At 38.7% G+C, this 21,747-nt stretch overlaps 2 protein-coding genes across 3 annotated transcripts in view; one reads left to right on the top strand and one right to left on the bottom strand.

Moving 5' to 3' along the window:
- The window catches only part of LOC135102347 (uncharacterized), a 20,518-nt gene extending 8,801 nt beyond the window's left edge, over positions 1–11,717 (top strand). Inside the window, exons 4-8 of the mRNA XM_064007445.1 lie at positions 122–370; positions 1,422–1,617; positions 1,887–2,025; positions 3,679–3,835; positions 5,414–11,717. Coding sequence (XP_063863515.1) covers positions 122–370; positions 1,422–1,617; positions 1,887–2,025; positions 3,679–3,835; positions 5,414–6,286 — 1,614 coding nt within the window. The 3' untranslated portion in view covers positions 6,287–11,717. The remainder of the gene's footprint in view (positions 1–121; positions 371–1,421; positions 1,618–1,886; positions 2,026–3,678; positions 3,836–5,413) is intronic.
- On the bottom strand, positions 10,740–21,747 carry LOC135102346 (transmembrane channel-like protein 7). 2 transcript variants are annotated; one of them, XM_064007443.1, is made up of 8 exons: positions 21,633–21,747; positions 18,509–19,265; positions 18,201–18,293; positions 17,892–17,995; positions 17,347–17,442; positions 16,505–16,753; positions 14,847–16,168; positions 10,740–14,504 (listed from the first exon to the last, which is right to left on the bottom strand). In XM_064007443.1, exons 2-8 carry the CDS (start codon positions 19,263–19,265, stop codon positions 14,294–14,296), a joined length of 2,832 nt encoding a protein of 943 aa, XP_063863513.1. In that variant the 5' UTR covers positions 21,633–21,747; the 3' UTR covers positions 10,740–14,293. The 2 variants fall into 2 exon arrangements, with proteins under 2 accessions (XP_063863513.1, XP_063863514.1); XM_064007444.1 differs by lacking the exon at positions 21,633–21,747 and adding an exon at positions 21,404–21,616.

Raw genomic sequence — 21,747 nt, 5'->3', positions numbered from 1 at the left:
GTAGAATTAGTACTTGACTATTGATTCATTCATTTATGCGTTTAGCTTGTGGAAATTTTGTCATATGTAGGCAATTATATGATTGAATTACTTTTGAATGATGCATACCATTACTCTACAGACTTGCAAGAGATTTGAGCAGATTGGCTCCAACATCCTGAACAGCACCTTCCAGCGTCTCCAGAATCAAATGTTACTAAGGTTCCAGTCCATCAAAGGGCAGATGCCACGAAGGGAAAGTGCTCGACGAAAACACCCCTTGGCTCGGGAATCTGACATTATTGAAACGCTGCACATGCGCCTTACTCTTCTTCAGATGTCATTTGGAAAACACATTGAACGTAAACATTGCTGTTTCTTTGCTGGAGATGTAAGTTTGTTCTTTTTATTGTCTAAATTATTATAAGTCCCAAGTCCTTCAGAGAAAGAAAAAGCATGTTGAAATTCCATTATATATTCATCAGATTTCCCATAGCTAGTGAACAGAGTAATGTAGTAGAAAAGATGAACTTATATCACCAAAATTGCAAGCCTGTCATTGCATATTTTGTCAGTCTAGTAAAGTAGTGGTTAGTGTACATGGCTCTCAACTTAGATGTGTGAATTTTGAATTCCTTGCAAGTTAGAGATTTGGTTGGCCTCCTTTTACATTGAAATATATATTGATCTGGCAGAGAAAAAGGATGGATGTGAGCTGAGGTGTGGCTTCATATTTTAGGAGCAGGATTCAGGCATTCATCTGTTCTTACAGTGTGTGTGTGTGTGTGTGTGTGTGTATAGTTTGTGTGAGTAGTTACTTAATAGAAAATGGCTAGAAATAGTATCAGCTGCTGCACAAGAATAGTTAATAGAAATAGAAGAAAGGAAGAAAACATAATGTAGTAAATTGAAAGTTATAATGTTTTTGTACATACCTTCTCATTTATTCTTAAGTGTTTGGTGTAGGTAACTTGTTTTTTTTTTTTTTTGCATATGTACTCACATGCACAGGAGGGTAGGATTAGTAACTTTCTGCTCCCATCTCCTCTACCAACTCTTTGTTTGCTGAACATAGACTACAGTATAAAGGGATAATCCCAAACTGCCTCTGCCTAGCATGGAATTTAAATCATGGATCTCTCACTTGTGAGTCCAGCTACACCACCAGGACACTAATATAATCATTGCTTTCTTTTCTCAATTATGAACTGAAAAGTTCTAGTTGAAGAATTTTCCTCAGAGGATCTTTGTTAGGTAAGACGTATCTGCTACTGAAGTTTATAAGTTCCATTAGAGAAAGCTCAAGTATAGGTTTTTAAACAGTAGCTGAAGCTTGTACAGGGCTCTCTTGAATTCCATTGTACCATCTCGGTGTTGATGCATTTAAAAATTTTGTTAATAAAACAATCTTAGTAATATATGACTTATTTGTGTGTGTGCAGATACTGGATGAGGTGTACCGCATCTTGTCTTACATCAAGAAGACCCCTAACCTGGGACGAGCCTACAAAGTGACTGATGAACTCTTTGACCTATCCACAATGGCCATGGAATACTTCAGAGAACACATAGAACCTCGCCTCCCAGAAATCACATGCTTTGGATCTGATTTCCTTGATATTACTTCAAGATTTTCTGGTAATTGAAACATCAAGTTGTTGGAAGTGTTAGGATCAATGTTGGCATTTCAAAGCAAAATTTGCAAAATATTTTGATCACTTTATTGTTTTATTTTAGCAAGCACCCAGCCTGCAGAGAACTCCCTTATACTACTATTTTGTTTTTCCACAAAAGAACAACTTTATTTCCTATTGATGAACACTAGTTGAAGTTTGTCCAACTAAAAATTTTTTATCTTAAGCTCAGTTGATCATAGTCTCACTTAAACACATGTATTCCTGTCACAGAAGGGTGCGGAATTCGGTCATCTAGTGGCAGTGGACGAGTATCTGAGCCAGAGGATGAACTGCCAGAGCGAGATCCTCTGCCACCTTCCAATATGGTTTTGCGCAAGAGGATTAAACGTATACGACAGGGCATGAGGAGGTACAGTCATCACATTTGTATTTATTGTGAACTCTGAGTGTACTGCTGTGTATTCAGTTATTATCTAGGTTTGATAATGTGGGGTAGCATGACTACTTGCCATTACAGTAAACTTAATATACTGCACTGGTAACAAGAAGACCAAAAATGTTTAAAATTAAATTGAACATAATCTCATAAACCTGTGGGACTCTGACGTATTCAATGTTTGTACTTCTTGTGCAGCACAATTCTTTCATGCACCTTAACTGATCAAGTAACTCATGCACCAAATAACAAGGTTGTGATAAGAGTTAGTTTGGCTTTCCTGGAAGTAATAAATGGCATCACATAACTATAATAATACTGTACTTCATAGTTGTCTTAAAGCCAAGTGTTTCACCTCATCTGTTGTGTCTCCCATCTCCATTGTTTTGAAGTGGCACTTTCGGGTATCAGTTGTTTCAGGCCATGCATCTTCATAATACAATGTGTGGAAATAACTTCAGAGAGAGAATGTCTTTGCATGTACAATGGAACCTCAGTTCTTGAATTTAATTAATTCCTGAATGCCCTTCAAAATCTTAAACATTTGAAAACTAAAAACTATTTTTCCCATGGGAATCAATGTAAAATGGATTAATCTATTCCCGGACACCTGTACACCCTGTCTTAGTGGCTTGTGACAGACGCTTCCACAGCTAAAATGGCCGCTTCACAACATCTCCAGCTCAGAAACTTAGTGACACAGAACTCATCAGAAGATATTGTTTAGACTGTGCAGGTATTCTCTTTTGTCATTGATCTAGTGAGGGAAGCCTTATAGAGTGACGCAGAGGAGCAGCCAGCCGACTTACTGCCAAAATGAAGATGATCATAATATTTAGAGATCTTGCTGCTGGGAGAATGTAGTTGTGCAGTATTGATAGCATTGTGGGGTCATCAAGAGAGCCACAGGTGGCTCAGGATGAGCTAGACAAAAAAATGTTTGTTTACATCGAGGCTTTTCAACAGGATTATGTCTACCTTATTTCAAAGATTAAATAACTGTCTTACACGCTGTGTCTCTCCTCCAAATATATTAAAACAAAGGAAATATTTATAATAACTATAAATTTGTAATAAACGGCAGCTTTTGCTTTGTCTTTTTAATATTTGAAATCAAGTAACTTTGTTCAAGAACCAAATTATGGTATGGCAGCTGAAGCAATTATTAGTTTGAAATTTTGTTAGAAAACCGACTTGTTTGAAAAGGAAGGCTTTCAGTAACTGAAGTTCCACTGTATAAGCATGATTATGCATAACATTAAGATTGCACTATATGTAAAAATAGTGTTGAAGGTAATGACACAAGTAGTGCTACTATGAAGTTGCTGTCAGTATTGGTGCCTGTAAGACAAGGTTATGTGTATGGTATGAGACAAATTAGATGCATTTCATTTTGGTCTTGTATATTTGTGTGCATCAGTCACATCACATCTCAACATTGTTCACACTTGGATTTCATGGTGTACTGAAAAAAGACAATCCACTTTAAAAGAAAAAATTAGGATACTTGGTAATGGCATTGCTGCAATAGCCTTTTAGAGCCTCTTAGGATGTTCACATCAACATGTCAGTTGGGCTGGATAAGACATTTCACTATATACACTATATTGTTTATCTTTCTTACAGATACAATACTCAACTTGTTGCTCTTCGAAGGGAATTAAAAGGATGCAAAAGTAAGCTAGCTGACCAGTCTAAGCAGAACATAGAGTTTGCAACACGTTTTGATGAATATGACAAAAAGTTTGAAGAATCTGCACGCAAATTCAGCACAGTCCTTCAGGTAAGAAATGGTGCTGTATGTACTTTGCAAAACTCTTAACAGCATAATCTCTTGAATCCATAAAACATCATGAAACAGCATATTTCACACAAAACATACAGCCTTTCTTTCATGCATAGTTCAATAAATGGTTGGTCCCTAGGGTGCAAGTTTAAAAATGTATGCCTATGCATGTAATACCATATGATTTTTTAAAGGGAAATTTTCCTTCATAACCTATAACCCTTGCCAGAAAGCCAACTTCTGTTCTACTTCTTGCACTAGTAATATAATTTTTCAGGACTGATTATCTATATTTTCAGTTGGCCACACTTTGTTTTCCTTTCTTCATCCACTTATCATCTGTCTTAGTGTGAAAGTAATGAAAATGTATCCTGTATATCAGATTTAACCCATCATTTATAGCTGAAGGACTGAAATGTGCAGCTTGCTAAGATGGTTTACTGACATAGAGTATCAGAATGATATGATGAGAGACTTACATCAGTATGTTAGATGAGAGAAAATGACTGCACCAAGCAAGATTGTACTTGATTGAGGTGAATGGAGAGCAACAGTGGTGAGTGCTTGAAAAATTATGCAGTCTTGTCAACCACTGGGAGGGGATGTGAGTGCATTTTGTGCCCAACTGGCATATGGACCCAATTAGAGTGCAGGTCATTCTGTAGGAAGTATCCTGCATCTGCTGTGGTCTAAGGATTGAAGTATGTTTGGAATAAGGAAATGGTCTCATTATGAAGAGGTAGGGATAAACCAGTGTATTTTGCTGTGGAAGACTGTGGTCAGCTGTGCTATGCCTAAGTTCCTGGGAGATGTAGTAGGATGGTCCACAAGACCTTTCCACCAAAGGTCAACATGTCTAAGAATGAATATTGGTATGAGTGTGTGGTGCTTTGTCTGGGCCACCCCATGGGATTGCCAGCTTGTTATATGGATAGATAGATGTAAAATGTGGTAGGTGCAAGAATTTAATTTAGGAAATAGTGTGCAAGAGTATGTGAGAGAATATTTTGAAAGGAACAGAGCATACAAGAAGGAAATACAAGGGCAGGACTACATAAATGGAGACTCTTTTATTATGGCTATTTTCTTTTGAGGAATCCAACACCAGATGCCCACACACACAATCTGAGTAGTCTATGCCCAATGAATAACTTAAAATCACATCTTAACCTTGAGGTCCCTAAGGGCAGAGAATCAGTCCTCACTGTCCAGTGTGAGGATCAGTAGTTCAGCATCAGGTCTTGACAGCAGAACTAACTTGTCCTTACTGTACCATAATTTTCTTATTTTCTTCTTCATTTGATCTGATAAGCTGTAGCCTCTTGTAGAAGTTCTAAGATCACTTACATTATTCATTCACAGCAGCTCTCTGTTCATCTCCATCATTAATTTGTGTATGAATTTCATTTCCCTAGAATATTTGTTTTGTCTTTTTAGACTTTAAATCCATATATAATATTTACTTGTTTGCTCATCTCAAGAGGTTGAGAATGTGGCTTGCCAAAATCTCCTTTTTCATACTGTTTTATTTTACAAACAAGTGAACAGTTGTGTAATACTGTGTAATTTATTCAGGAACTGAACAAATGCAAGACTGAGCTACAGTACTGGCGGTCCAAGTCCCCAGCTCAGGTGTGCTACAGCTGTGGTCAGTCAATGGGTGATGGGCCCAGCCAACAGTTACAGGCTGGCAACATGGTGCAGGGAGGAGAGGAGTCCATGGTTTATATTCCTCTCTCAACAGCAGCAGTTCCAGAGAGTGCAGAGAAGAGGGAACATGCTGGTCTTCACTCCCACAATGAGGTTCAAGACAGGTGGCATGCAGTTAGGGACTCAGTGAGGAATCTTGATTATGTTTTTGATCCCTTTTGTCCAAGCTCAATCAAGCCAGTGTCAGAATCTTTAAGAAAGCCACAGGCCACTACCTTGAAACTCCAAGCTCCTTATCAAAGTATCTCCACTTCTCAGGCATGTGTTTCATCACAGGGCATGCCTGAATTTCAAGGCAAAACTGCCTCCCGAGCTTCCTCTCATCCACCTCATAACAGTAACCCAGCACATGTGTCTCAGCCTGAAACTGCATCATTACCCCCAACCACCACTTCACAGACGATGGCCTCTTCTCACAGTGACCAAGCCTCAACCCCTAATTTGTCTGCCTCTCTTGTACCCACAAAGTCCCTTCCTCTCAACACATCTCAATCTCAGTCTGCCTTCCATTCATGTGCTGCCTCTCATGACATGCAGCATCTCTGGGATGCCAATCAGGAGTGTGCCGAGGATCTGTCAGTCTCGTGTCAGTACAAAAATGATAATGCTGAGGAGTCTGAGAACAGCACTCAGAAGCGTCGTTCAAGTGATGAGGAGAGTGATAACTGTGATTTTGTTGACGATACTGTTGGCCATAGAGTCAAACAGAGAAAACGAATTAAGTTGGACATTCAGTAATTGTGTAATACGATGCCTTAACTAAGGGGGTTTTATTTTGGAGAGAACTTTGGGATTTTAGTTTGGAGAGGCTCTTAGTCATTTCAAAACATCTAAAGCTTTGTTTAGTAAGATCAAGGTATAGTATTGGCCTTTCCAGCCATTATTACACATAGTGGAATTATTATTAGTTATTTCATGTAAATTTCACTTCAAGCATTTGCATTTCATACATGCATTATCACAGAATATAATCTGGGAGGCTAGGCAGTATTCATCTGTCATTTTGTGATTTCATCCTATATTAATGGTACAGAGCTTTTGATAGTTTTATTTTGTAAATCCTAGGTCTTTAAATGGTAACTAGATGAACATTCTCAGGCTTCTACAATAGGAAAAAATAAATAAATACATGAATTGAAGTAGAAAATATATGGCCTAAGAAATTGAAGATATATTAATATATATATTTTTGTTTCATATACACTGGGATGGTAAAAGTATGTAGTAAGTGACATCTTGTAATTTTTTCTTGAATCTGTAAAAATAGACTCATACTGTCAGTTTTACGCATGTGTGTGCTTGTTATGTGATTTGAATATTTTGGGAGTATAAATCTTTGTGACCTTTATTATAAACAACAACAGGATGTGGGAGATCAAACATTAGCTCACTTCTAGCAGCATAAAAGGTGTAGTAAGACACACTAATAGTTTAGTAAAAGCAAATTCAGATGTTTGGTAAAAAGCATGCACCACCTATAATAGTTGAGACAGATTTCCTTGTGCCTACTGGACAACAAAAGTCATTCTGCTTTCCTTAATTCAAATGAAGCAGCAGTTAGTTTGTCCATAAGATGGAAATCAGAGGGCTTCTCATGTCTGTCATACATATGGAAACTTGCCTCAACTATCATAGATCAAATGCAGGTCCTTTTCTCTTGAGGTTTAGCACAATTAATACTTCCCACAGCTTGTTGAATGTTATGAAGTGATGTTTCCCTCTCTCTGGTTAAAGATGAAGATGGTGGCACAACTTACATACTGTTATGAGCTGGCAGTATGTTCATCTCAAAGTCATTGTACATTATGCCTTATACTTACAGGGATGTCTTGATAAGAAAGTTGGCCAATATTTGGTTTCCCATGTTCAGCTGTTCTGCATAACAATATTGATCATAAGGATTTGTAATTTCATTATAGTTGTCACCTAACTTACTCACGAGAACAGCACAGGTACTAGTATTAAGTTTCAAGTAAAGTACTTATTGCAAGGATTATCCTGTTGGAACTGGGAATGACAACTTTATATGTCAACAACTCCAGAAAGAGCTTGTAATTTTTCAGGTATCTAAAAGTTTTGTACTATATACTTAGCTAAATGTTGCCACTGTGGCTTTTCTTTACTAAGTGCAGCATTTACAGAGTAAGGCTGTGCATTGTTTTCACCAACTTGAGTGGCATGTCATTTTATTTTATTTGTTAGATTTGCTGTTAAATAACAAATATGTAAAGACAAAATTGAGCAGCAAAATATAAAGACATTTCAGAGACATGAAAGTTTGATGATTTTAGCAGAATGTCAGTTCATTGGCTGTATCCCCACCTGATCTCACATGTTTATGTCCAGTGCTATAAGGAGCTTGATTATAGATGTGTAACCTAAAGTTGTATGACAAAAGAGAAAAGTTACCCTGCTAAAATTACATATAATTGACAGCTTTAAAATATAAAATGTGGTCACTAGCATCACCTGTTTAAGTAACATGATCAAGAATATATAGTTCTTTTACAGATCTATCAAAGTTTTCTTTACATCTTACTCAGATTATTTTTGCACTTTGCCAGTACCCAGAAGTTTAAAAATTGTTAGAATTCAAAACACTTCCATTATGATTCTCTCTCTCTCTCTCTCTCTCTCTCTCTCTCTCTCTCTCTCTCTCTCTCTCTCTCTCTCTCTCTCTCTCTCTCTCTCTCTCTCTCTCTCTCTCTCTCTCTCTCTCTCTCTCTCTCTCTCTCCCAGCTTATCTGTATCCTTCCATGGTGTGTTTGCTACACTTAGATGCTATTGGGGCTAATAGTATTGTTATCATTATAATTATTATAAGATGAAGATCTATAGCAGTCAAATTGCACATGCATCAGTGGTTTATTTCACTTTTAAGTTAGTGATCTTTGAGTGCTTAAGGTCAAAAGATATTTTCAACACAAGCAGTGGTCATTTCCCAGGTATGTGGGTTGGCTCTCCAGATAGTTTGTGGTGAAGTACATTAATTAATTGGTAGTATTGTGTTAGAATATGGAATGTGTCATGACATAATACCTAATGTGTGGTGCTTATCATAAGAGTAGGGATGCATCTTGTGCACATTCCACTAGAAAGTGATGTGCTTACTGACGAGTTGCACTCATCACACGTTATGAGCCCCTAAAGCTTATTATTATTATAATTGTTATTATTATTATTAATTATTATTATTATTATTATTATTATTATTATTATCATATTCATATATTTGTTTGTTTTCAGTCACAACATACTGCTAAAATTGGATATTTAATCTCCTGTTAGTTAGTGTGGCTGAAAGGTTCAGGTCACTGGAAGGGCATCATGCAACTTTAGCATAGCACAGGTTCATGGGTAATCTAGCAAGGCACACCTGCATGAATAAATTGACAAGACATGTCCTTATATATGAATATTTTTGCCACACATAGGTACAAGATAAGATGGCAGGACACAGGCATATCAAGGAGTAGATTAATTTGTTTTACTTTTCTTTATTTTTGTATTTATTTTTTTTTATTTATTTTTACAATTTGTCATGTTTAGAGAGAAATAGTAATTGTGTGATTTTCATACCACAAATTTCTAAGAAAAGTCATTATTACTTAAGTGACATAAGTAAGACAGCTTTTTTTAATAAAGCATTTAAAAATCATTAGGAAGTTTTAAAGACAGAGTAGAAGAATTTGGAAGACAAAAGGTAATCATCAGATACCTTTGTTTTGCAGTAACTAATTATTGTGTAGTGTGTTTCTCTTCAGTAGTGGTAGAATACCTTTTCTCCTTCAAAAAGATACATTTAATGCCCTAATACTTTAGTTCTTCATTTTATTCACTGTTTTATTTTCTTGTGTGTGGATATGAAATTGTGATAATTTGTGAACAAATTTTGTTGCTGCACTATATTATCTTCTACTTGAAAAACAAGACTGACTGGTATACATTGCTGTTTTGATTTTCATTCACGATAGCAGAGCTTATCAAGACCAAACACTTGCAGAACTTGAAAGTTAATAGTAAAAATATTTTAAATTACAATATGTATTTCACAGAGTTGCGTTGTTTCCAACTTTATTAGTCACCATGCATCATTGTGCTTACAGAAAAGGTTTGTAATATGATTGTTTGAGGTGAAAATAGGAAGAAGTAAGTTTTGTGTTCCATTAGATGCTAGATTGACCGTTCTATTGCATTACAAATAAAAAGTGAGGCAACTATTTTTCTTTATCAAGTGGCTATTCTAGTGTTAAAATGAAGGCACAGACTGTTGATGTATCACATGCTTTGATCTCTCATGAGCAATTTGATGCTCAACATTTGCAGGCATAGACAGTCTTTTATGTGTTAACTGTGTATTCCAAAATATTGCCTCAGTTTGAGTGATTCTCCATAGTGTACTGTACATAGTTTTTCTCAAACAAGAGAATAACAAATTCTAAGAAATTTGGTGTTGAATGGTGCATTAGAAATAATTAAATATCAGACCAAGATACACAAAGATAATTTATATTATAAAATAACAGGTAAGCTGAAAATTTTTTTTAATAAAGTTTGATGCAAGGAAGCATTCTAAGAAGCATAAAAAGACCATCTTACTACAGCAGTGCAATGCATTAAGTTATTCTTGTAAAATGATTTTATATTGTGTTGCTCATTTACTGCCTTTTTTCTCTCTACATTGGTGCCCACACTTGAGGATCAACTTTTTGACCCTCCACAGTGCAGGAACATGGAGTATGATAGTTACAATGAGACTAATGTGTACAGTACATCAGAATATTAATAACTTCTTGGGCACCAGAGATCAAAAGAATCTATACTCATTAGCAGATTTTCATCAAAATTTTACACCATGTCAATGTAAATTCTGTGATTGCTCTTGTTCTGGTAAAAGATATGTTGTAGGTGACATATTGCCACAAATATATATATATATATATATATATATATATATATATATATATATATATATATATATATATATATATATATATATATATATATATATATATATATATATACTGTGCCCAGATTATTAATTGCTTATTACTATAGGAGGTGAAGGAAAAGTTATAAAAAGGCACAGGGAAAATGTTTTCTTGTTATATTGAGGTGAACTACTTTATATGTTTGATAACTCTGTCCTTTTGATCATTGTTTATTTGAACATTTATCTGAATGATTTTACTTATTTATTTTATTATTATTATTATTATTATTATTATTATTATTATTATTATTATTATTATTATTATTATTATTATTATTATCATCTTTTTTTCATGGTTAAATCTGGCCAACAACTTTTGTTCTTTGCTTTGATCCCTAAGTGATGTAATTTATTAATAACTATAAGAACATATGTGTAATTAATGACAATACTTGCAGTGTTTTTTTATGCAGAATGTTTCCACACATGTAATATTCTTCCTTCTTTACATGCCAATATGTGAAAGTTTTGGATAGTTTGCATGGGGTTGGCTACAGCAGTGGCTGTTTCATGGAAGTCAACCCTTTTGGGGTTATGTAAACTAGTGTGTGCTGTTGTGTCATACAGTGTGACTGGGGCTGAATCATGGAAGTGCTCCAAGTATGTAGTGTTACAGTTATTGTAGAACTGAAAATATATATTATTTATCACTTGATCATTATCATTGCTAGTAATATAGGTTATAAGTATTAATTGATTAATTAGTACAACACATTTCTTTCTTGTGTATGACGCAATCTTTCTCCATGTGTTTTGCTCTCCTCTTTTCCTGGAATTGTTAATATAATGCTCATGTGCTCAAATAATTATCAAAGGTTACTCTTCCGTAGAAGTTTGATGCAAGTCATAGAAAAATACATTTGCTGTCATTGAAAATCAGAAGTAAATAATTGGGGAAATAGACATTACAGTATCAACCAGTCATAAGACAGAGCACAGCAAGTAGGCGGTGTTCAGGTACAAAGCTGACACAAAAACTTGTCAAGCCAGTATTTTTAGCCAGTGCAATTATTTTCAGCAAAGAAATCTGATTTTGCAATTTATTAATGCCTTTAGTGTTACAACAAAATTGCAGAAACCAAAGGATCACAGGTTTACCTTAACAAAGGAAGTGGTAGTGTAGTCTTTGATTTTTGTATATGTGGTTATATCCAACAATAAAGAATTATTTATATATTAGTTTTGTTTTCTGATGTCCACAGTAAATTGAAACTATTGATTATATTATTCTGAATGATAATTTCTGGATTGTTTTAGCTGGTAACTGTCCAGGAGTGACTGATCTGTGTATATGATCTTGTATTGATCCACATGGCAGGTCAACAATTTGCTGCCCAAAATGTTTTATGTGTCTGGAAAGTTGTCAGGAACCCTCCAGTGCTGCATGGCATGGCCTGGACAGGTATGGCGGGAGACTGCACCCAGTACTGCAGTGAAAGGCAGGTCTTGCTTCCTAACATGGATTAATTTCACGACGCTCTATTCCTCATGTTACAAATTTTATCTTGCCAAGTTGAGGAAAACGTTTCTCCATGGAATAACCATTACTGACGCTTGCAGTTCAGTGACGTGCTATTGTGAGAAGGGATAAACGAGAGGCACAGCTGAATGAAACATTGTTATTATTGCTATTATCATTATAATGATAATTATTATTATTATTATTATTATTATTATTATTAGTATTATTGTTATTATTATTATTATTATTATTATCATTATTATTATTATTTTTTTTTTTTCAAAAATCTCGACCAGGGCGTGTTTTACTTGTGCTGATATCGGCTACTTGGATACATGATACATGATTCAGTTCACAACTCGTGATGCGGAGTGGACGTCATCATTACCTCGAGAAAAGATCAGTTTTAAGGAATATGCGCGTCTTTACTGTACTGCAATATTCATTCCTCTCTATATAGTTACACCAGTAAACTCTTTCTTCTTCTACTTCTTCTTCTTCTTCTTCTTCTTCTTCTTCATCTCTTCTCCTTTTCTTGTTATTGTTTTTCTGTTCTTTTCTTCTTGTTCTTATCCTTGTTGTTGTTGTTGTTGTTGTTGTTGTTGATATTTTTGCCACCATTATTGCACACACACACACACACACACACACACACACAAACACACACACACACATTATTCTCTAATATGTATAACCTTACAGTTAAATTGACCGATCAGCGTCCAGTCGGCGGGGTAAAACTTGACACCTGATTCTCTGTGTCCCTACATGAGTTCCATAAAAAAATAAATAAATAAATAAAATAAGTAAATAAATAAATAAATAAATAATAATAATAATAATAATAATAATAATAATAATAATAATAATAATAATAATAATAATAAATAATAAATAATAATAATGATAATAAAAATAAAAATAAAGTTTAATTGTGGGAGGAGAGGTAGAAGTAAAAGGTACACACACACACACACACACACACACACACACACACCGCTGCTTCAGAATCGTCCTTACAGCAAATATGAATCAGTCTTATTAATGTTAAATACACAAACAGTTTGCAAGACGAGAGGAACTTACTTTAAAATTTTGGGAAAAAAGCTTGATGTCAACCATTACAGACAAACATATTACTAAATGACTTCTACAGTTTTTAAGGAAGGGATGCACATTGAAGGAATTCATTACTAGAAATATTGCAAAGTGTGGGATGCAGAACACCCCGCTACAAACACTCCACGCTAACGAGTTTCTGGTCCAAACTCCAACGAAACCACCACACACCACCACACACCACAGCACCGCAGGCTACTCAGTTCACGTGTCAAATTTGCGCAGTGATAATATTAGATTCAGTTATTTATCTATCTTATTTTTTCATACTTTTATTTTGTATTATTTTCTTTTTCTTTTATGGTCTTTTAGGGAGGTGTTTTTTATTGTAAGTTACATGTATTGTATGTTATATAATATGTGTGCCTTCATATGTATGATTTTCTTGGTAAATATTCCTACAAATATTATTTTTATTATTATTATTATTATTATCATTATTATTATTATTATTATTATTATTATTATTACACCTCAAGTTCATTCATAGTACTGCCTTGATCAAATCTCACCGGCGGCACGTGTATCCTCACATCTCGGGTTGGAACGAATGAAGTATGATATGTCTGGATGTGTCCGGGGGTTCTTGGCTTGGGGCTCGTATGAAAATTGCGCTGAAGTGATGCCAACCAATACCTGTGGCTGGCACGTCTTGGCGGCGTTCTCCAGCACAGTAATGCGGCCTTCCGCAGTGTGTCGGTGCTGCTTAAAACCATGCCGCCTTGTCCTGATTAGCGGGCCAGAAGGGCATGTTTAACTACCGAACAGCATAAAAAGACAATATGGTAGACTAGCTTGAAAATTCCATAATTCCATAGACAAGTCCCTCGCGGAACAAACTGGTGATGCACGACGTTTTTTTTCCACCACCCAGTCCTCATTACCCGCAAGACGCTACAGGTGAATCACAGCGAAATCTGATTAAGTGATTGGTAACATGAAAAAATCATTGCCGATTTTTTAATCAAAGGTTCACGGGATTGTGGTATTCATTACGCTGCACAGCTCTCACGCCTTCCACGACACAACCAATGCTAATTATAACGCCAGTCAAGCCAGCAGCGACAGCACACTGACAGATAAAAAAGGATATTGAACAGACTGCTGAACACTAATTTGAAGGTGAAACGCTCATCTGAAAGGAACACGTAAAAGAACACGAGCAGATGCTTCACATCTGGCCAGGAGCAGGAATTCGTTGTTGCTCTTGTTGGTTCATGAGGAAAACCTTGTCATTGGATGTAAGCTTGAGCTTCTTCTCCAGCCTTCTGATGAGGGCGTTGCGGACACTGACGAGGGAGAGGTAGTAGACGAGGAGCAACAGAACGATCACTATCAGCGCTCCCACCACCACTGCCTCGTCCACGGCGAACACCACCCACCTGTCGAGAGCACGCCAATAATCTTCATTAAGCTATCATAAGATGTTTATCTCACATGACGTGAACTCATGTAATGAAAGTAATAATCTTAACATTATGTACTCTACCGCCTTCTAAAGACAGAACAATAAATACAAATACGTGTATACAAAATCATAATGCAATGATGTACATTTGTTTAAATAGTACCTATGCAATCAATCAACCGTAACTTACTTAATGACAAAATTTTTCACAACTACAATATATTTGCTGTCAGAGTACAACCATCCTCCCTTCCCCTCGCATCTGTCTCAGCAATCAAGGAAAAGTTAACTCCACGCCAGTATAAGGTTCATATACCTGATCCAGTAGGTGGAGCCGGTCAGCCCGCAGATGTAGTAGGTAAGCACCTGCCAGCTGTAGTCGAGTCCTCTGAAGGGCGAGCAGGCGAGCGAGGGACGCAGATAGAGCAGCGCCATGCCGTTGGGGACAAGACACAGCAGAAAGGCGAGGCACAAGATAGTCATGAACATGGCGGAAGAGCGGGAGGCGCGGAACACTCGCGTCGCTGGAACACATGTGACTGATACGGTGAACAACTTCAAGAAAAAGAGAAGGCAAAAGTAAAGCGAGCATACAATGAACAATACCGGAGCGTGAATGATGCTTAGCCAACAAATGCACTGAAGGTATACGACGTCCAACACGTGGCCGGGAACAAAGAACTCTATTTGACTCAGTGTCTTCAGTAAAGGACTGTTGAAGCGGCCAAGTGCTTTGCGGGTGACGTCCACCACAAAGGTCATACCGCACTGCAGGATGGCGTCCAGGACGAAGACTGAGTAAACCTGCTGGCCGAGGTGCGTCTCCCAGCAGATGTAAGGGTCTTCGGGATCACAGTTTCGTGACTCCTGAGATATCACGATGAGTTTTGTGGAAATAAGAACAACCAGGGATGTTAGTCTGACGAAAACACTGCGAATGAGAGTGACAAGAAGCTCGGTGTGGCCACGGTAGTGTTCGTATTGCACCACAAAAGTGAACAACAAGGGGTACAAAAAGTTGAAGGCTGCCACAGTGACAGTCGGAGCGTACTCCCAAAAAAATGTTTCATATGAGTCTCCGTCGATGTTTTTCTGGGATATATCCACGAGGAAGTAGATGCCCACCCAGCCTCCGATGATGAGACCGGCAACCAAAACGTTCACGCATGCTCGGGTGAGGAAAAGAGTAACGTACTCCCGCTTTGTACGACGTAATTTTCTTTGAAGGAACTGGTTATCGTCAAAAGCCGTCTTCACCTCTCCCGTGATACAGATGTGCACCGTCCGGGCCGCCTCAGCCCCCCGCACTGTGAAGTCCCAGCCGGTGAAAACGATGTTGGCAAAGGTCGTGGACTTCTCTCTCAATCGTAGAGGTATCTGGCGGAAGAATTTTGCCACGAAGTACACGACGAAAACAAAGGAGATGAAGTAAGCAGTGAAGACCGACAGGAGGTATGCGAGGCTGGCCAGGTAACTGCTGTCGCCAGCCGAGGCAGGGTAGCGACCCGCGAAAAGGAACGTCCACTCAAATAAGCCGGTGCCCTGCAGGAAATCTTGAACTAACTTTATGAAGCTTAGTTCGTGGTTTTGTTCAATCTCCTTGAGGTTCTTGGTATAGTTCTCGTTGCAAATCAGGAACTGTAAGGGAGAGGAAAGAATATAATGAGACGTGGCAGTTGAAGCATCAAAAGGAAAAATAATAGATAAAAAATGACTAAATTATAGTAAATGAATAAGTAAATAAAATAAAATATGATATAGAAATACATGAATAAACAAATAAATAAATAAAGTAAATGAATTGCTGTAATAAAACAAAAAGAAAGAAAAGGAAAGAAAAAAAAAGACGAAACAGACCGTGAGTAAAAAAATGTGCATTAAAACACAGAGAAAGAAGAAAAAAACTTGTGTTCTGATCTCAGCCTTCATAATACTCTAATGATGGGGAGCAAGAGAACGTGTTGCTTTGTTCACCTTCTCGTTTGCCTCCAGCTGGAAGTCGAGGCAAGGATCATGATTGCCAGTAGAGTTGTCAATTGCCATCCATCCCCACTCCTGTAGGCCAGGGTCGCCGGCCAGCAGGATGGAGGGCACCACCACGCCGCCCACCACCACCAGGCTGAGCACTAGGTTCAGCTGGATCATGGCTCGCAGAAAATTGAAAAACGCATAGACGCTGGACCCAAACCTCCCCTCGATGCGTTTGAGGACGTTGCGCCATATCTGAGGAGCGACGTGAAGTTGTGGACAAAAATTCTGAAACACTTTTGCGCCGCACCTCCTTCACTTTCAAAATACTCTAATTGAGGGGGAGGGGGTGATGGTGGGGAAGTGATGGTAGTAATGATGATGGTGAAGGAGTGATGGTAGTGGTGGTGATGATGGTTGGGGAGTGATGATGATGATGGTGATTGCGGTGGTGGTGGTGGGAATGGTGTTGGTGATTTTCTGGTGAGTGGCGGTGAGTGATGCACGTACAAGCGAAGAGGTGGTGGGAAGAAAATATTGAAATTCCCTTCCTCTAACTAAGCACACTTTCGAAAGAGAATTAACAGACACATCACACAAGGACTTCCTACGCTGGATTATTATGTATACTGTCTGTTTGAAGTGTTAAATGCTGTCATTATTCTTTATGTTTACTTATGCTATTTTCTTATGTCTTTCTTCATTTGGCTCTTCCATTTATTTATTTATTCATTTGTTTGCATATTTATCTATTCATTTATTTGTCTATCTGTGTATCTAATAATCCCTCTCTTATAGAATTTAATCCATTCGATTATGGAACAACTAAAGAGAGGAGTGTGTCTTACGTAGTTAGCCTGGAGGACCCTGGCCAGAGAGCTTCCGCCCTTCCTCACCGCCTTGGCTACGGGCTGCGTCGAGTACCACTTCACTTCGGTATTGGCCTGAGGAAGAGACAACTGCCTGTGTGTCGGTTGCCTCATGTTTGTTTATGTGTGTGTGTGTGTGTGTGTGTGTGTGTGTGTGTGTGTGTGTGTGTGTGTGTGTGTGTGTGTGTGTGTGTGTATTTACCTAGTTGTGCTTTATGGGAAAAGAGCTATGCTCGTGCTGTGTGTGTGTGTGTGTGTGTGTGTGTGTGTGTGTCCATGGGTAACAAGGGCGGATTCAAACCACATGCTTGAGTGGGGGAAGGGAAAGGAAGTGACAGAGTATCGTTCTAACCTCGTTAATGACTATAGTAAAGATAACATAATATAAGAGGTTTGTTTTGAACTTGTTAACATATTGGCGGGATAAATTTTCGTTACCCTTAATAGTAATATAGTCACAGACAGCGTTATTGTAAGAGATCACTTTCACAGAACCTTCCTTACTGAAAAGTCCTTTGACGTACCAGCTTTGCACTGAGTCGGTTTTTGGTTTCCCTGCGCAGGTGTAGTGCCCACGGCTGGTCTCGCAGAGAGTCGAGCGCTTCCAGCATTTCGGCCTCCGCCATGGCTGAGGAAGACACGCCAAGAAGCTGAATGTAATGCATTTCCTTTGTACTACTTTAAGATCCATCATCATGAAAGCGTCATCTACCCTAGTGTCATTCCCATTCAGTTAAACTAAAGGTGTACTGCACTGGAGTCCAGGAATGATTATGAGACATAAGTAATGTACTAGGCAGCAAATTAGTGACAAGAACCAGGTGCTTCCTCACGCTCGTCCTCAGGTTCCTGCTCCTCCCAGGCGTGTACACGATTGCCGTGGGAAGCCCTGCGGCCGCGGACACTCCCACGAAAGCGAAGAGTACCTGTGCATTATAGAAAATAAAACGTTGTTTGAAGTACTTTACCCCCTCTGTTATTGCCCGTGTTTCTGTCTTTGTCGGTGTTGTGTTTTGGTCTATCTGTTTGTTTGTCTGCTTCTCAGTATTACTTGTAAGTCCCTTCTTACATATAGGAATTCAAGAACACGACTTACCACACTTGTATGATTTGTACTGAATCCTGCGGAGGCCAAGTTTACCTTTATGAAGATCGACCTGTGATGGCAACATGTTCTGAATGTCTTCTTCCCATTCCGACGGCGATCCCTGAAGCTCGTTTTCATGTCTCCGAGGCGCCCTGTAATAAACCTCTTCCTCATAATGTGGCTGGTGACTGTCACCTTGCTGGTCCTTAACTGTCCCCCGGTGTCCGGAGGAATAGTACACCCTGCTGGACTCCCTGCTGGGGCCTTGCTGCTCCTCCCGGTAGGCTCCCCTATCGTTATGCTCATCTCTTACGGCCCACGACCATGCATGCTCATCTCGCCTTCCCATGCTGACATCTGATCCGTTCCTCTGGCTCAAGGGAACGGGATGGCTTTCATTGGCTGGTGCATAGCCTTGATTCACACCTAAATCGCCTCCCCGTGCAACCCTAGGCAGGGACGTTCTGCCGCAAAAATACTCTGAGCCTTCACCATTTTCTGAATACCTAAGGTGTTCTGTCCAATAGCTGTCCCCGTGTGGCTGTGGATGAGCACGCACGCGTCGCCGCTCTTGTTCCCTCCGCCGCTCGGGACCTGCTGGGACGCGGTGCGGCTCAACATTCACTTGCGCGCCGCTGCCCCAGCGTGGATCTTGTGTGTAGTATTGTTGAGATGAAGTTGTCTCTGGGCTGATGTGTGGAGTCTGGTAACCTTGGTAGTGCCTTTCGCTCCATTGTGACGAAACAGGGCCTGGCCCACTGGGGGGATGGTGATTTCTGTGGAAACCTCTGTCGTGCCTCTCGGATGACATCTGAAATCAAGGAATAACAATTTATGCTAGTCAGCATGACACACGAAGACTTCTGCTGGTGAGTAGTTAAAGAGAGTGAACCTTATAACAACAAAAATTATGCCGATGTAAACAAACATTATATTCGCTTGCTGTGTCATCAGTATTTATAGATTCTTTTAACATGCATATGCTTTCACATTCACTTCCTCTAAGTCAAGTACAGTCCCCAGCAGCACACACCACCACCACGTCTCACTCCTCCTGACGTTAAAATGGGGGTGGCCCGGGGCTCCCACCACAGCCAGGTTGGCGCGCGCCTCCTGCGGGAACGTTTCCCGGAATAAACACATCTTCCGTTTGAGCTTTTTTTTTTTTTTTTTTTTTTCTTCATCTCCTTTTAATAATGATTTAAGAAAGAGTTCCTTGTTAAAAACAAAAATCTCAAAATACTGATCATTGAAATTCTTAAATGAAGAATTGCTGTACGTAAAATAAAACGATAGTATATATATATATATATATATATATATATATATATATATATATATATATATATATATATATATATATATATATATATATATATATATATATATATATATATATATATATATATATATATATATGTTTATTTATTTATTTGATTGATTTTTTTTTTTTTTTTTTTTAATGTAGGAGGGCCACCGGCCAAGGGCAACAAAATTCAATAAAAAAAAAAGCCCACTGAGATGCCGGTCCCCTAATACGGTCCGAAGCGGTAGTCAAAAATTGAAGGATAAGTGTCTTGAAACTTCCCTCTAGAAGGAATTCAAGTCACAGGAAGGTGGCAGGCAAGGGAGAAGCAGGCAGGGAGTTCCAGAGTTTACCAGAGAAAGGGATAAATGATTGAGAATACTGGTTAACTCTTGCATTAGAGAGGTGGACAGAATAGGGGTGAGGGAAAAAAGAAAGTTTTGTGCAGCGAGGCCGCGGGAGGAGGGCATGCATGCAGTTAACAAGACCAGAAGAACAGTTAGTATGAAAATAGCGGTAGAAAATAGCTAGAGATGCAACACTGCAGCGATGAGAAAGAGGCCGAAGACAGTCAATTAAAAAAGAGGAGTTGATGAGACGAAAAGCTTTTGATTCCACCCTGTCTAAAAGAGCGGTATGAGTGGAACCCCTCCAGACATGTGAAGCACACTCCATACATGGACGGATAAGGCCCTTGTGCAAAGTTAGCAGCAGCTGTGGGGGTGGGGGTAAGAAAAACTGGCGGAGACGTCTCAGAACACCTAACTTCATAGAAGCTGTTTTAGCTAGAGATGAGATGTAAAGTTTCCAGTTTAGATTATAAGTAAAGGACAGACCGAAGATATTCAGTGTATAAGAGGTGGACAGTTAAGTGTCATTGAAGAAGAGGGGATAGTTGTCTGGAAGGTTGTGTCGAGTTGATAGACGGAGGAATAAAGTTTTTGAGGCATTGAACAATACCAAGTTTCTTCTGCCTCAATCAGTAATTTCAGGGAAATCAGAAATCAGGCGTTTTGTGGCTTCCCTGCGTGAACTGTTTACTTCCTGAAGGGTTAGACGTCTATGAAAAGACGTGAAAAGTGCAGAGTGGTATCATCAGCGTAGGAGTGGATAGGACAAGAAGTTTGTTTAGAAAATCATTGATGAATAATAGGAAGAGAGTGGGTGACAGCACAGAACCCTGAGGAACACCACTGCTAATATTTTTAAGAGAAAAACAGTGACCGTCTACCGTAAACTTAATGAAACCTGATATCTATTTCCGACGCTCGATGACGAAAGAAATTGTGAAAATGTAATCTAGAGTTTAACCTAATGTGACCATATCATGTTGTGTGTGTGTGTGTGTGTGTGTGTGTGTGTGTGTAATCATTATTAGATACTGATGCATTATGAATCATTCCTACAACACACACACACACACACACACACACACACACACACACACACACACACACACACACATGCACACACACATACGCGCCCGCGCAGGTTTAGTCAATGTAATCATAGTCAGTATTGAGGCAGCGCGCGCCTCTCTCTCTCTCTCCAGGAAGCATGCCATTACTATGACATTTAGAATTCACCCTCACATTTTAATATTGTATTCATTACCTCGGCTCACTTTGGTGTAGAGTACTTACGTGACAGAGAAGTCACCGGTGTCGTGAGTATGAACGGAGAAGTCAGAATTCACTTTATATAAGCACAACACGCACTTTTTTTTTATCTTTCACGTTTCCTTCACTTTCCCAGAAATGAATGCCTGCACTGGTGAGAAGGCGGGAGTTACTCACCCTAGTATATATTTCCCACAATTCTATATTACTTGCCAGGCACGAACTGATTAACTCTCTTCACTCATTCACTCACTGCTTCAGCTCTGCACTCGCGTCGCTCCAGCAGCGCCCACCACGACTCCCAGAAGTTCCTCCGTTTGATGGTGACTGGCTGGGGCGCGCGAGTTTGTGGTACTGTGGTTTATGGC

Source organism: Scylla paramamosain, chromosome 7 (assembly GCF_035594125.1).
Source record: "Scylla paramamosain isolate STU-SP2022 chromosome 7, ASM3559412v1, whole genome shotgun sequence".
Classification (NCBI taxonomy): domain Eukaryota; kingdom Metazoa; phylum Arthropoda; class Malacostraca; order Decapoda; family Portunidae; genus Scylla; species Scylla paramamosain.
The sequence above is the reverse complement of the archived record's forward strand: the minus strand, read 5'-3'. Positions and strand labels throughout refer to the sequence as shown.

Excerpts from the sequence above, each read along its gene's own strand:
- LOC135102346 (XM_064007443.1), bottom strand. The coding sequence starts at position 19,265 with ATGTCATCCGAGAGGCACGACAGAGGTTTCCACAGAAATCACCATCCC. Across the intron at positions 16,754-17,346 it reads GGGTCCTCCAGGCTAACTAC|ATATGGCGCAACGTCCTCAA; the intron begins GTAAGACACACT and ends GTCGCTCCTCAG. Across the intron at positions 16,169-16,504 it reads AGCTGGAGGCAAACGAGAAG|TTCCTGATTTGCAACGAGAA; the intron begins GTGAACAAAGCA and ends TCTCCCTTACAG.